The sequence below is a fragment of the Chaetura pelagica genome, unplaced genomic scaffold, assembly GCF_000747805.2.
Source record: "Chaetura pelagica isolate M959 unplaced genomic scaffold, ChaPel_1.0 scaffold88, whole genome shotgun sequence".
Taxonomy (NCBI): domain Eukaryota; kingdom Metazoa; phylum Chordata; class Aves; order Apodiformes; family Apodidae; genus Chaetura; species Chaetura pelagica.
The window spans coordinates 1,475,475-1,491,763 of NW_009954313.1; the positions used below are offsets into that span (position 1 = coordinate 1,475,475).

General features: G+C 36.8%; 1 protein-coding gene across 1 annotated transcript in view; it reads right to left on the minus strand.

Annotated features, from left to right (window-relative positions):
* Positions 1-12,064, minus strand: part of AIMP1 (aminoacyl tRNA synthetase complex-interacting multifunctional protein 1) — a 16,943-nt gene extending 4,879 nt beyond the window's left edge. The window contains exons 1-5 of the mRNA XM_010004096.1: positions 11,937-12,064; positions 11,076-11,189; positions 8,315-8,470; positions 5,201-5,412; positions 445-613 (exon numbers count right to left, since the gene is read on the minus strand). Of these exons, the coding sequence (XP_010002398.1) occupies positions 445-613; positions 5,201-5,412; positions 8,315-8,470; positions 11,076-11,189; positions 11,937-12,045 (760 nt within the window). The 5' untranslated portion in view covers positions 12,046-12,064. The remainder of the gene's footprint in view (positions 1-444; positions 614-5,200; positions 5,413-8,314; positions 8,471-11,075; positions 11,190-11,936) is intronic.
* Between the last annotated feature and the right edge of the window lie 4,225 nt (positions 12,065-16,289).

The window sequence follows — 16,289 nt, forward strand, 5'->3', positions numbered from 1 at the left end:
AAAAAAAAAAAAAAAGGGCTATCTCAAGTTCTGCCACTTTCATTAGGGGGAGGAGCTAGAATCAAGGAACTTACTCATCACTTACAGAGAGAAATCAGGAAAGATGCTTTATATTTGCTTATTGTAACTTGCAAAGTCCATACATTTCCAAAGCAGAAACACTTATTGACACTTAAAGAAAGTGGCAAATTTTATATTAAAGTACTATACAAATTTTTTGAGCTATGTTTATTTTCCTGTATTTTCCAGTTATTGCCAGGTGGTTAAATATTTTCAATTCCTTATTTACACAGTCTTAGTGTGCTAATAATACAGTTTTAACATAACTACTGCAGGAAATGTCAATAAAAAATGCAACCAACTTTAAAATACTGTTTTATCTGCTTCAACACTGAGGTCACCTTGGCATACCTATTTGCTCCAATTTCCCCAATACCTACTTACCAGGAAAACCTTCAAAAGTGATTCTATCCCCAGGTATTGCCCCGGGTGGGGGAGCAAGAATTTCCACTTTTTCCAGAGAGCTGGCACACATCACCATTGCTTGAGATAATACTCCTCTCATCTTTGCAGGCTTCAAGTTACAGAGAAGTATGACCATCCGATTCTGCATCTTGAGGGAGGAAAACAGAAGGATGTGAGTACTTAAATGCCACACATTTTAGGAACTCTAATTATTTTGTTATAACAAAAGAATTGCAACGAAGAGACCTTAACATGGATTAGAGAAGTATACAACAACAGTTACAGAATTTTAGTGTCTGCACATAAGTAAAAAATATTTAAAACATCTAAGAGTAGGAAGCCTCCTGACTTCTGGCGGCCTCTATTACGCTGTTGTTGTGACACCAGTGAGTAATGAATGTTGAACACACTTATGGAAATACAAAAAAAATATTGTAATTCAGAAATCAAAAAACCAGGTGATGCATTTCTCTTGCATTCCACCTTTAGTCATTCTAGATGACCAGTTCAGTATACTTTCAATAGAGCACTATTGGCCAAACAATTTCCATTTAATAATAATCATCATGATCATCATCATCATCTCTACAGATTAGACTACATCATAGACAGGAATTCTAAATTGCATTTTGGAAGTATCCAGATATTTTACAGAGTTAGCTCACTGGATTCTTAAATTTTATCTTATTTAACTCAAATATTTAGAATTTTTTTAACCACTGAAAATGGCTGTGTATACTCTGCAGTGTAATTTGTTAGTGCAAAACTGTAAAACTATGTTTCTTCTTTTGTTGCTTTATTTTAATAAAAACTATAATAGTAAGCCAGAGGAAACACTTTGTTAGGGGAAACTGCCACACTTTAGCCTAGAAAATAAACTACATTTTCAAACCGGATAAAAATTAAATCCAAGAAATGTCTGTAAGATGTCAGTGACTCTGAAATGCCAGTCATACACATTATCCAGCACTGAATAACAATAGTAAATGAATATGCAGCAAAAGAAACAAGATTTCTACATTTGGTACTCAATTTTAATTGTAACTAACTGAAAAAAAATCCTAGACTTCAGAGCACTGTTTTTTTAATTACAGATCATACAACTGAGGAAACCAGACTGCATTAATACACAAATTGAGATCACGATCTTCATCAAAGTAACAGGAAGGAAAAATCAAACCAGCCTCACATCATTCCTTTCTGTTCAATCACAGTGGCCTGTGTTTATATATATAGCATTGGATTTCTGTATAAGACATTCATCACTATTACAAAATTAAGAAGTATTACTCAACACTTCAAAAATACACATTATCCCATCACTTTTACCATTAAGTATCTTCCAATGCTTTTGAAAAACTGCTCGAATACTAAGGTATGTGCATTGATTTCAGAAACAAACGGTAAGAAAACTGACAAGTTCTACAAAACAAAAAGAGCCCACCCCGAGATGGTCTGCGAAAACAAGAACATTTCTATTTCAAGGGTTTTTTTCCCTTCTTATTATAAATGATTTAATTTTTAAACTGTCTAAAAGATAAATGACAATTCCCTAAGTAGAGAGAGGAAAAAAAAGAAGAAAATAAATCTAAATAAATGCTTCCTAACAATGCAGAATTTTTTTCTGTTTTTTGTTGTGTTGGTTTTTTTTAGAATGGTTGTGCTGATTTTTAGAGAAGGGCCTTACTGTAATTTTTCCAGAAAACAAAGCTTCAATTACAATACTTAACCCCTCTGTATTCATATATAAGAAGACCTCCAAAAATATTTATCAATGATCAAGGAATTGGATTTTAAAGTATCATTATCTGCATTGCTCTTAGATCTTTTTTACAGTAAGTAACAAATATAAGCTTGAATTGTGTCAGCCACAAAGAGTCAGATCCAGTTACTCTACTGATGGCCACTTCTTGTAACCCTGCAAATCAGAGGAACAAAAATAACAATCTAGTTCTTTAAAAGTGACTGTACAAATATACTGAGAAGTTTCCTGACAGATACACAAGATTGGGCAGAATTAAAAATATAAAACAAAAAACATGGGAATAAACCTGAACCCCCTCCAGCCAAAATGTTAGTTGCTACACTTTCTATGGTTGGACACACAGCTAATTCACATTCAGAATAAAACAATACATTTTCCCAACATGCTGGTAAAATGAAGCATGGGGTTGGGGGAAGAAATAAAACAAAGAAACTAAAAGAAAGAGATGTTAATCCTGTAAAAGAAACTAAAAGAAAGAGATGTTAATCCTGAGGTTTACCATACAAAAAAACCCCAAGACCTTATCCCTGAAGCACAAATGTTAAATTTATCTTTTTCTTAAGTAATCCTTGAAGTTACCTGTATAACTGGTTATCAACTAGCTATCCCTCTGTATCTCAAAAACAGCTATGACAGACTGCAACGGCTAGTGAATACAAGTTAAAACCAACACACTGATTACTTTAAAGCCACAATGAGTTGCAATCCCAATAGCAACAAAAAGCCCTCTTCAATTTATTATATTCTTCTCCAGATTTCACGTTTGTCAGCAAATTTACAAGTCACCAGTTTTGTTTCCTATCTGTAAAGAAACATAGCAGTATTTAACATAGCCTTGAAGTCTAAAGCTACAAAAGCAGAGAAAAAAAAGTAAATTGTTTACTTTAATAAAGGTGCCTTATATTAGACAGAATGTGCAAATGAGTTTACAATCATGCTGCAGTCACTGCTCTTTATGATTTATAGAGACTAATCTTCCCTGCAGACTAGACAAAGAAAATTAGATTAAAAGTAGATATAAACAATTACAACTTTATCTAAGAAAAGTAAATATAAATGCCAGTACTAGTTACTAATTCCTGCAGGGACATCACTAACTCTTAAACAATGATCTAGAAAGAAAAAAGATTAAGCCATCTAGGTAGTGAAACACCAGCACAGGTGGAAGTGTTCAACACCAGGCTGGATGGGGCTTTGAGCAATGTGGTACAGTGGCATGTGTCCTGCCCATGCAGGTGAGTTGGAACTTTAGGACCTTTAAAGCCCCTTCCCTCCCAAACCATTCTATAATTCTATGAAACAAGACTATATAGTTCATAACAGATACAGCTGTAAAGCTTTCTCTCATAAAGAATGGTTGTAAGCTAAGTGTTTCTGGAGGCTGATGGTGGCTTCTTCTCGACAAGATTAAGTATCTTGAATTCTTGTTTTCACTTCTGGTCATTGATGTGAGGATCTCTTAGATTAAAAGGGATTTCAGGAGGTAAAAAAAACCCACAAAAAAACATGCTGTATACTGAAATGTTAATGAAGATACTCATTGTGTTTCCTAACCAAAAGTAAAATCAGATTATACAAATACTGCAGCCTCAAACACTGTTAAATTACTACATCAAACATGGCAATCATAAATAGCTGAATTTTTTGTGAATTATGTCTACAGTATGCAATCCAATGCATTATTTTTTTTTTAGTATATGGCACTAGTCACATGCCAGGCACTCGTTTTTTAACACTTCAGAAAACACAAGAATTAGAGCTTGCCCTAAGAATTTACCAATACAGAACTGCCCAAACCAAAACCAGACACACAAAATAATTTTTTCCAAAGAATGTGCAAGAAAGATCCTTAATTCTCTGTTAATGAGTACTTTGGATTATTTTTTCCAGAAAGAAAGCAGGTTAAAGAAAAAGGACTGTTACTGCCACTGCATTCTGTATACTTAATGTTCATAAATTTAGGTAGAAGGGCTTTTAATATGTTTTTTTCTACACTCCTTCACTGCTAAAATTGTGGAATTCAAATTTCTGGCCATTAAAAATCCAGTAACCGGACACTACTCGGTGATAAGTTTAGAACAATTATTGTATTCAGTAATTTTTTTCAGTTCAATAACTTTCTGTATAATAAAAACAATCAAATTTAGTTGCCTCCTACATTTGCAGTCTCACAACAGGGACAGGGCAGGAACAGAGACTGAAAAGGCATTTGAGAAAATGTAGCTTTTCCACACTAAGATCAATTCCTTCACAACCTATTTTGCAGTTGCTGTACACTATATTGCTTTAATTGCCAAGCCTGCATTTGAATTTTAAAGCAGCCTTCAGTCAATTCCTCCCTTCCACTAACTCTCCAAAAGAGGTGTGAAAGGAAAATGTAATCTTCAAGTCTTTGCTTGTTTCCAAGACATATAAACTATGCATGTTAAACAGAAGTGTATCAACTAAATAAGCACAGAGGCAGACTCCCAGACAAGAAGCAAGAATATGCATTTTTGTATTCCACTGTTATGTAAGCTGCTCATTGCCAGCTAAGTTAAATTTACATGCTCTTTGCTCTACTCAACGTCAAATGCTTTGATAGGCTATAAAGGAAGTTGGAAGGCAAACGTTTCCCAAGTTTGGATAACAGCAAAGAAGCTATTATGGGTTCTATTACATAGTAGGAAACCTAAAGGGAGAGTTGCATTTGTTTGGTTTAGAAGCCCACTGTGTACCAGTAGCATCACAGAGGAGCCAGAATAAAATACTAGGATAGAAACCATGCAAGCAAAAAGGAATTGATTTGGGGTAAGGGTACTTCTCCATTTTCTGGCAAATGTTGTTAAGCATGACCTGCATTTGCATTTTATTTTTGTTCTCATGCCTGTAAAAATCTTTTAGCAGTTAAAAAAAAAATCCTATAAACAGATTAAGGTCTTAAGATACTTTAGGAAAGGAAAAGCTATCAGTAAATTATTTTGTAAATACCTGATCCAAAGGAACATGTTTCACTAAACCGCTGACAACAGTCCTTGGGCTTGCTTCACCAACATCCACTTCTTCAACATACAGAGTGTCTGCATCTGGATGTTTTTTGGCAGTAATAATACAACCAACACGAAGATCCAAACAAGAAACATCTACAGGTTTTGCGTCACTACTTCCAGCAGCTGGCTGCTGTTTCCTCTCCTTCTTATCACCTATTAAAGAAATAAACATTTTTTTTAAAAGCATCAATAATGCACATGATTATTGCAAGGGAAACATGAGCTACAATCTCAGAAGCAAGTGTAAATCCAGGGTAAAACACAAGAAGAGTAAAGAATTTGCACCTCTTTTACTAGCTTCCAGTGCAGAACCATCATACACACTCCAATTCAGATTGTTACTACACATAATTACCACCTTAGGACAGAGGTATTCTCTTGTTTGCAAAATGAAGTAATCCTGAACTTTAGCTGTAGCTAACATGTAAGTGACAGATACACTCTGCCAGAGCCCATATCAATAAGCCTGAGAGTACTGTTTTAATAATTAGCAATTACCAGTAAGCCTTGCAGGGGTGTTTCACCAGCAAAGGGAAACTAGACAATCCCAAGTCATCAGGTTACTAGAGCTTAACAACAGCTCCCGACTGGAAACAATGCAGAATCACTGCAACTGCATCCTTACAGTTGCAAAGCAACCCTTCAAGATGGCCTTAGCTAACATTCTTCAATTCCAAAATATATTTGTGTGTGAAAATAGTCATGGCTTACAAGGTTCCACTGATGGGGAGTCTATATTGTAAAGTAAAAAACTGATAAAGTAATACTCCCCATACTCAGTTGCTTATTTAGATAGTCCTCCTGAGATGAGCAAGTTACATCTAGCTTGTGTATCAGTCTCCCTTGCTTAAACAACATTCAAGGTTTGTTTAACAACTATAATCTCTATATTGGGGCAGGAGGTTAAGAATGTCTAAGAAGTACTTACTTAAAATAAGTATATTCTATTATTCTTTCATCCAAGATAACTTACAAATTAATGTAAATTACATTCCATTCTTTTGGGAGCCAAAAAGGAAAAGTGGACGGAGCACATAATTTGATTCTATCTATTGTTGCTCTAGTACAGGATTAAAATTAAACAATACATTAAATAATAAAGCAGCAGTATTTTTTGAACATAAGCAATAGCTCTTCATAACTATTTCAGTTCATATACGATGAATAAAAACCCCTAGTGTTTATGACTGAGTTTTATTAATCTAATTTTCAATATATTACAATTATATTAGTAAAATCAGTCATATATACAATAACTGAAGAAAAACTGACAAAAAATGCTGTCAAAATAGATAATATTCAATACCTAAGACCATTTTTAAAGACCTGCCATATTCATCCTTGGTGTCATTCCCCACTCTTCCCCACTTCATGACATTTCTCTAAGTCTATAGCCGAAACAATCAGCTTCTACCACCCAATTTTTTCACTTTCGAGGAAGGAAGTCTGTCACCAAACAAGGCAAAGAGAACACAGAGATGTATGTCCGTACACAGCACATACACAGATGGACAGAAAACATCCCTCTCAATGCTGCAGACTAAGGAGAGAACTGCAATCCACTGGCCAGCGTCCATGTCAGCACAGAATCAATATCCAGAGAAGCCTCACAAATTAAGTTTTTAAGAATTAGAACAAACAATATGGGAATAACCAGACAGAAAACTGATGAGATAGGTGACAGAAAGCAAAAGGATTTGAGATATCTCAATTTTATTAATTTCAGGACTAAAAACCAAACTGTGTATTAGCTACAATGACTGTTAAACACTATACCTACGGGAGATGAACTTCACAGAAACAGCCTGTTCAGGGCTTCTATTTCAAGTTCATGCTATATTTCACCTTTTTCCAAACACAGTCACTGTAAGGAAAAAGTGAAACACATTGCGTTCCACATTCAAGATACTTGTATAAGATGAGGGGAAACAGAAGGCAAATACACTTCTTTCTTACCAACTGAATACTTGCTATGCAGCCACTGAATACATGAAGAAAACAGTTAATTGTCTGACATGACACATGGCCTCTGCTTTTGTATTTATAGCTCTGTGGAATACTGATGTGTCGAGGGCTGCAGCACATAAAAAAAATGAAGTAGCTTATAAGCCTGTGTACAGCTCAGCAGAAAAATCAACAGGATACAGTGCCCTACCAGCATAATATCCAAATTCTGAAAAGCTGTAGAAATCAATTTCGAGCAAATTAATAATTTTCGTAAGAGAACGATTGTAATATGAGTTCAAATTATAAGACAAGTTGTCTTATAAGATAAGCTGTCAATTCAGACAGCTAAAAAAGAAAAATGGAAGGAAAGGTATTAAAAAAAAATAATAATCTACATTTCTTCCTTGTTGCCAAAACCAGATTATGTCATCTACCTGTGTCCTTTATCCAGTACTTCCTCTTAGCCACACAACTTCACAAGCGTTGATACAGATGCATCTGATCAATTCTGATGAAACTTCGCTGCCTTAAGAATTTTTCCAGTGATAAACAAAAGCACCATACTTAAAGGATGCACAAAACTGTAATTCTGCACTCTTCCTTTAGCATTATGTTATGTTACTATTGCTTTCAAGCTGTTTTTCTAAGCTGGTCTTTGCCTTTTGCTTGCACTGTTTCTATGTCAGGGAAAATAAATCTAACTAAGCCTCAGAAAAGAAAGTCATCCAGTCTGCCAAAAACTCTTAACTTTGTGTCCTTCTCTTTACCCCACCCCCTTTTTATTTTCTCCTTTGCGCTTGTGTATTTTGGTTTTGTTTTCTTCCTTTTGTGATATTTTTTGGGGCTTGGAGGAAGGCAGCCTGGGTTTTGTTTGAAATAAGGTAGTTCAGTCACATAAAAAAATTGGCATGTATCCCATTAAAGTTAGAATTTGCAGCTTACTTGATGACCTTCATTAGCTTCCAGTACTTCCAAGGTTTTAAGAGCTAGCACATGACTCCTACTGTGACTGGACAAACTGGTTTTTTTCTGTGCCGAAAATGATGTAAAAGCACTTGCATGAAGTGAATGCCTTAACTGTACACCACAGCTAAGAAAACTGACATACCTTTTTTTTCTACTTTTTCCTTCTTTTTCTTTTCTTCATCTTGACATTTAATTTGATCTTTGGAACCAGACGATGTGACGGCTGTAGGTTGTGGAACATCATCTGAAAACGATGCTGTAGAAACCATTGTAGTAGGAGGAACTGAGATCTGTTTAACTAAAATCAAAACCACAGAAGTTAGAAGGGATACCAAAACTTTGAATGCTCTGACATTTTTAAGTTTCCAACACAAATTATAAGGTAGAGATAACTGAAAAATACCAGAACCACAACTGCTAAGTAGTGAAGTAGTGAACATTACAAAACACATTTTAGAACTCCAGCTATATATGATTTTTCTCATCAGTTAAGAACAATGCCTTTGATGACACATTTTTTGCAAATGGGAAAAAGTGCTAAATAAAAAAACCACATATGCAAACACCACCTCTTTTTGTAGTTTATTTCAATGTCTATTTATCTTTGCTAGGAACTCTCCATTTCTCATTTATTTTTGTCTAGTTTCAATTTCTAGCTACTAGGTCTTGTCATACTGGAGAGTATTTGGTAATTCGCTATGCACAAAATAATTTTCATATTGCAGTCAGATCATTCCTCAGCTCTTTCTTCTGATTAACTAAAGAAAATGAGCCTGAATAATCCCAGCCTAGGAAATTACCTGCAGCCCTGAAATTATGTGCTCATTTCCTCACTTCCCTGACTTCTCCATGTTACCTTCATACTTATTTTTGTGGGCATCATCTCACAGAATTTTTGGAGTTGGAAGGGACCTTAAAGATCATCGAGTTCCAACTCCCCTGCATGGGCAGGGACACTTTCCACTAGAACAGGCTGCTCAGAGCCCCATCCAACTGGCCCTTGAACACTTCCAGGGATGGAGTCCCCACAGCATCTCTGGGCAGCCTGTTCCAGTGTCTCACCACCCTTACACTGAACAATTTACGCCTGATCTCTAAGCTAAATCTCTCTTCTTTCAGCTTAAAACCATTACCCCTCTCACTACAAGCCCCTGTAAAAGGACCCTCCCCAGCTTTCCTGTAGGCCCCCCTTCAGGTACTGGAAGGCCACTATGAGGTCACCCCGGAGCCTTCTCTTTTTCAGACTGAACAACCCCAACTCCCTCAGCCTGTCCTCCATCTCACTATCAGTCTTACCAGATGAAAGCTTAAGAATCACCCCCTTTCTACATTTTGTACTTCAATAATCTCCTTAAGGCTTTTTATCAAATCCTTGTACTGACTAAGCATCAATCAGTGCGCTAAACATCATCTAGGCTCCCTTTTCCAGAAAGGTCAGATGAGATGATCTTTTGACGTCTCTTTCAACCTGGACTGCTCTATGATTAATTACTGTTCAGCAAATCCTTCTATTTTCACTATTATACATTTCTCCACTCTGCACACATGCTTCTTTTTTTACACTTCAGACATTAACTTTCCTGAAGAACTGCACTGGGTTTGTCAGTATCTGCTCTCTTCAACACTACAGAGACTTGCACAATTTATGTTCATATAAACAGTTTCCAAAAATAACTTGAAACTGAGATTTGTTGTACGAACAACCACTTGCTTCCTGTTTTGCTAAGTAGTTGTGGAAATGCTTTTTCTTTCTCAGATTTTTGAAAAATATCTCAAGTGATATTTTAGATATTTCGTGTCCATCTAATTTCTGTGCTCAACTACTTAATCCTGTCAGTGCTAACATACAATAGTTAACTTCAAAAGAAAACATGTAAATTTAGTCCTACTATCTTTTAAGTAAATTAGCTAAGATACTTGTCAAGCTAAATATTAATTTCCTAAACCTTTCCCATCTTGGAAAAAAATTATATACCTTGAGACCTCTTTCCCAGGCATAACAGAGATTCTGTGAAACATCCCATACTGGTCAAGAATTGCTGCAGACTAACAGACAATGGAGAAATATAAACATGAAAGGGCTTTATTCATGACCAAAGGAGAAAGAAAAGTCTCTGCATTTATAAAATACTAGTATCTGAAGAGTGAACGTATTGTTTTACCAGTAAAATATTCAATACGCTTGAATGCTAGCATCCAGCTACACTGGATGTTATCTCACCCAATTTACAATACTGACAGTAGAGGTAAAAATAGAAACAGTTGTTGAGGGCAGAAGACACTTTCTTTAAAAATTATTTTAAAGAAGAAATACTGGATATGAAACTTCAGTTTTGTTTTTTCTCAGTTCTTTTTTAATACAAATTATATAATTATTATGTGAGCTGAACACAACTACACAGAGGAGTGCAAAGAAGGAAAATCAGTGCAATGAAAGGCTGGTCTCACTAAAGCATGGAATAAAAAATTCAGACCACATTGTTTCGAATTTTACATTACCACAGATTTTCTAATGAGTCACTGGCCATCTGTACTTTGAACTATGGCTTGATTTTCCATAAGGATTTTTCAGTCATGCTAGATTAAATACTCAAGAGTATCAAGAAGCGTTAAACATGCATCAAATTCTGAAGTATTATGCAAAGCCATTGTCATCCATCAAATTCAGGGCTTATTGTGACAGGTACTGTACAAAAACGTACAAAGAACCGGTTCCATGTCTGATGAAGACTTGACATATGTACCTGTTACTGTTAGGATTTCAGCTTACTAAAATGTTGGAATTAAGCAACCTGCCACAGAACCACATACAGGAAGATATCAAGCAAGAAGAATTAAGATAGTTTGATCATATTTTGCCCTAACTAGATCTACGTTGTATGAGAACATGACGTTTTCCCCACCTCCATTTCGAATTTCTGCCTGAATCAGTTCCTGTTTCAGACCTTCAATTTCTTTCTTCAGTTTAGCATTTTCCACACGGAGCTTCTTCTCTTCACGGAGAGATGCCTGTAAGACTAGAGTTGACACTATACTAAAAACGACAGGTTTAAATAATTAGCATTCATCATTTGGAAAAACAGAGGGTTGGTTTACTAATTTTTGAATGAAATAAGTGAAACATGGTAAGCCAAACACCAAAAAAGAGGAAACTTTCAAGGAGTATGTAATCAGAAGTATTTTTTATTCCTTTTTCTGTTGAAACAGCCATTTTTACAATACTCATGTATTCATGTTGCCTCGCAATATACTAGCTTCTCAGTCCCCCAAATAGACTCAAAAAGAAAAATCCCAAGAGACCTATCAGAAAAAATCTGAACAAGTTTGTAACATGGAGCACCTTCATTCACTGATTCCAATATGTACAAAATACCAAAGTTGAAGGTATGACAACTTTTGAGAGAATCCCATAGTGGAGAAAAAGCAGTAACACAATCAGGCAAATGCATAGTCTCATTCTTCCTAACTCCCTTTCTTCCCCCAAATGGAATAATATGCTATCAAATTTCCATTATCTGTTTTTGTCTTTAGTCTTTCCTCATTCCTGCCTATTCTATTTCAGAATGAGCAGCTTCAAAAAATCCCACAAACCAGAGGACAATGAGGTGGTGCTACTATTACAAGCTTTACCTTGGAGAACCTGAAACACACTTAAAAGGCTGAAAAAGGACAAATGAAGTTGTCCATGTTCTCATTTTTTAGAACAAGCATTTAATGTTAACCACCTGGTTAACAAATTTATTGTAAGATAGATAATTCCTTACTAGCTTTCTCCTTGAGCAGAGCAACTTGTTGCTTGAGGTATTCAATAACTTGATCAGCCTCTGCACCCTTCTGTTCCAGTCTGTTCAGCACTGCGTTGTTGGCTGCCATCTTTGTCAAGAACCTGGCTAAAAACCTAGACAAACAACAGCCTAAAATTAACGACTTATTAACACAATAACACTTCCTTAACATCTCTTAGAACATAAAACAAGTTCTAAAATCAGTTGCTGAATATGGAAATTTGCTAATTGAACAAGCTAGGCTCCCATCTGCTAATGCAAAGCCCAAACAAAAAGCAACATTAAACAAAATCTGATGTTTGACAGCTGTTTTTGAGTACTTTGGAAGAAAAGCTACTTTTTTTCTCAGCTGCAGAAAACATGTTCTTCCTTCAAGAAACACAAAAAAATTCCACATTCTCAGAAAAAAATGTGTGAATAAATAGGGAAAAAAAGGAAATAAAAGGGAAAAAGTTGGACAAGAGAACACCATGCCCTGGTTTTAGCTGAAAAACATATACAGTATAAACAGAATTTTATTGAGACTAAGAGAATAGAAACATCCCATGAAATTTTTCCTACACTTTTCTAATAAATATACTCAGAATATACTGAATATTTCACACATTGTGACTGTGCCTATTTGCTGTCATTTTACTTTTAAGCAGAACTCATCAGTATTTTTATTCATCTCGCAATAATACAGCTTTAATTTCAGGTTTACGCCTTCAGAGTTTCTTTAGCACTGACTTGGATGGTCTTATTCTTATGCTAATTGCTACTCGGGGGTCCAGCTCTCTGAATTGGAAGATAGGGATGAGCAGAATGCAGCCTCCACAGTCTGGGAGGAAATTATCAATGACCTTTTGTGTCACACATGTGCACAAGTCTACGGGACCAGATGAGATCCACTGATGGGTACTTAAGGAGCTGGTACAATTGCTCACCAAGGCACTCCCCACTATTTATCAGCAGTCCTGGCTAACTGGGGAGGTCCCAGGTGATTGGAAGCTAGCAAATGTGATATGCATCTACACAAAGGTTGTAAGGATGATCCTGGGAACTACAGACCTGTCAGTCTGACCTCAATGCCAGGGAAAGTTATGGAGCAGGTCATCTTGAGTGTCATCACTTAGCATATACAAGACAACCAGGGGATCAGGCCCACTCAGCATGGGTTTACGAAAGGCAGGTCCTGCCTGATTAACCTTCTACAACAAGGTGAGCCACCTGGTGAATGAGGGAAGAGCTGTGGACACTGTCTACCTGGACTCCAGTAAGGTCTTTGACACTGTCTCCCACAGCATTCTCCTTCAGAAACTTGTGGCTCTGGCCTTGGATAAATGCACTGTGCACTGGATAAAAAAACTGGTTGGATGGCTGGGCCCAAAGGGTGGTAGTTAACAGAGTTAAATCTGGCTGGCATCTGGTCATAAGTGGTGTTTCCCAGGGTTCAGGACTAGGGTCTCTTAATATCTCTTTAATATCTTTATTAATGATCTGGATGAGAGGACTGAATGCTCCCTCAGTAAGTTTGCAAATGACACCAAACTAGGTGGGTGTGTTGATCTGCTGGAGGGTAGAGAAGCTCTACAGCAGGACCTAGACAGGTTAGATCAGTGCACCAAGGTTAACTGTATAGGGTTCAACAAGGCCAAGTACTGGGTCCTGCACTTGGGTCATAATAACCCCATGGTTAGCTACAGACTTGGTGATGTGAGGTTGGAAAGCAGCAGGTTGGAAAAGGACCTGGGGGTATTGATTGACAGTTGACTAGCTATGATCTAGCAGTGTGCACCGGTGGCTAAGAAGGCCAATGGCATCCTGGCTTGTATTAGGAACACTGTAACCAGCAGGAACAGGGAGGTGATCATCCCCCTGTATTTGATGCTGGTGAGGCCACACCTTGAATACTGTGTTCAGTTCTGGGCTCCTCACTATAAGAGGCACATAAAAGCGCTGAAGCGTGTCCAGAAAAAGGCAACGAGGCTTGTGAAGAGCCTAGAGCATAAGCCCTATGAGGAGCAGCTGAAGGAGCTGGGGTTGTTTAGTCTGGAGAAGAGAAGGCTGAGGGGAGACCTCATTGCTCTTTACAACTACCTGAAAGGAGGTTGGAACAATGAGGGGGACAGCTTCTTCTCCCTGGTGATGACCAGGACCAGTGGGAATGGATGCAAGCTGCGCCAGGGGAGGTTTAGGTTAGATATTAGGAAGCATTTTTTCACTACAAGGGTTGTCAGGCATTGGAATAGATTGCACAGGGAAGTGATGGAGTCACCATCTCCAGATACGCTTAAATGTCACGTGGACCTGGTGCTTAGGGACATGATCCAGTGTCAAGCTTGTGCTATTAGGTCTAGGGCTGGACTGGATGATCTTGGAGGTCTCTTCCAGCCAGGGACATTCAGTGATTCTGTGATTTTGTTTCCACTGAAATGGAAGGCCAGGCATCCAGGTTAACAATTTCAAGAAGCAGGAAACACGAAATGACCAGTAAAGGCAAGAACACAAACGCTGTCCACCCTTCTTTTCGGATGTTCGACTCCTTTAACTGAGTTTCTCTAATTTTCCAGAAATCAGCTATGCTTTGTGTAAAGCCCTTGTTTCTTGAAAGCTAGCAAAATTTGGCCTGCTTCTCTTTGTGCAACATCTGTGTCTAACTGTAAAAGCTTCAACAGTAGCAAAAGAATAATGAAATACAGTTACAGTCACTCCTATCTGCAGCAGTATCTAGATGAATAAAGAATCTAAGCTAACAGCTGTCTCATCTGTAAATCAAGCAAACTGATTATAGGTGGGAAGAAAAGATGCCTTGAAGATATTTTCACAAGCATGATGTAATTCCTGTCAATTTGCCCATCAACTGCAACAAAGGGAAGAACTGGTATGAAAACGGCAATCCAGACGCATACATTGATTCCTCAACTTTATAAGAGACCAAAAATGTCTCTTCTTATATGAAATTGACAGAAAACTTCCCATTTTATTGCAAGACTATTCTGACACTATGACCTAGATGTGTTTTAACGTACACATACTCTCTTCTGGGATTTGAAACAATAACCATGATGAAGACAAAATAGGTTTAGAAATAACTGGAATGTGGACTGTCACGCTTATGCCAGTGTCAATGTCACTTTTGCTGCGCTCTCAATATCAACTTATATTTGATGTCTGATGTTCTATGGCAAAGAATCAAATTGTCCACAGCTATACATCTTTTAAAAAAAAAACCCTAAAACACCAAAGCAAAAGACAACTAATCAGGAATAACATAATTATAAGTTCTCAAAACTTACAAAGCCAGAGAGAGACAATATTCCGACTATGGAAAGGGTTTTGATTAAAGATACAAGAATATTACTGCCATCACACCTTCCATTCATCCACAACAGATTTTTCCTTTAAAAGGAAGAAATTCTCATGGAGAGGAGAGCAGTAAAATTATCTCTCCAGGACAACTAAAGTAACTTTAATATTCAAAATGACCTCTACTAATAAGAAAATTATTTTGTTTTCATGTGCAGTCTGAATAAGGAGGGTTTAAAAAAGGAAAACAGTTATTTCAATAAGTTAGTGACTTAGGTGTCAAATGGAAATAGACATAAAACTATTATGGCACAACAAAGCGTAATACAAAGCTGGAGGTATTGCTGTCCAGATACCAGTAAGATTTCTTGCAAGCTACATATTCTCTCAGGGGAACACAATACTAACAGAAGAAACTTTGCCAACAACAACAGAAATGCTACAAAACTTCAAAGCAAATAGAATAGGTACAATTTAAAGGTTTTAGCCAAGTTGGCTAATGAACTGAAGATCTGGAAATGAAGTTAAATGATTACACTGGGTAGATATTTTCCCACTTGTCAAATAAATTTCTGTAAACCTAGTATTATAAGAATAGCATAAAGGAATAGATATTCCCCATACTAATATAAAGAGCCAACAGGCTGAAATTAACTGCTGCACAGGCACAGGAACCCATACAGCACAGAGATAAAACTGTATCTAAAAAAGGCACATAAAAGAAAAAGTTCAGATTCACCCTGTATCATAAAACACAAAACACATTTAAAACATTAGCACTGCAAGAATCAAAGGTTACAGTCATTTTTTTTTATTTCCCTCCCCCCCCCCCCCCCCCCCCTTCCTTTGCCCTCTATTACCCTGACACCCCCTCACATGACAGAAAAACCCACTACCAACCAACTCCTATTGGTGATACACAAACTAAAAATAGGAAAGAAAGCCAGGAATAATCTAGCATTAAAATGAGAATTATATCTTATTACAGATACATTCTCACTTGTTCTGAAGAAAATGTCTGAAAGGACAACTGAATAAATGCAC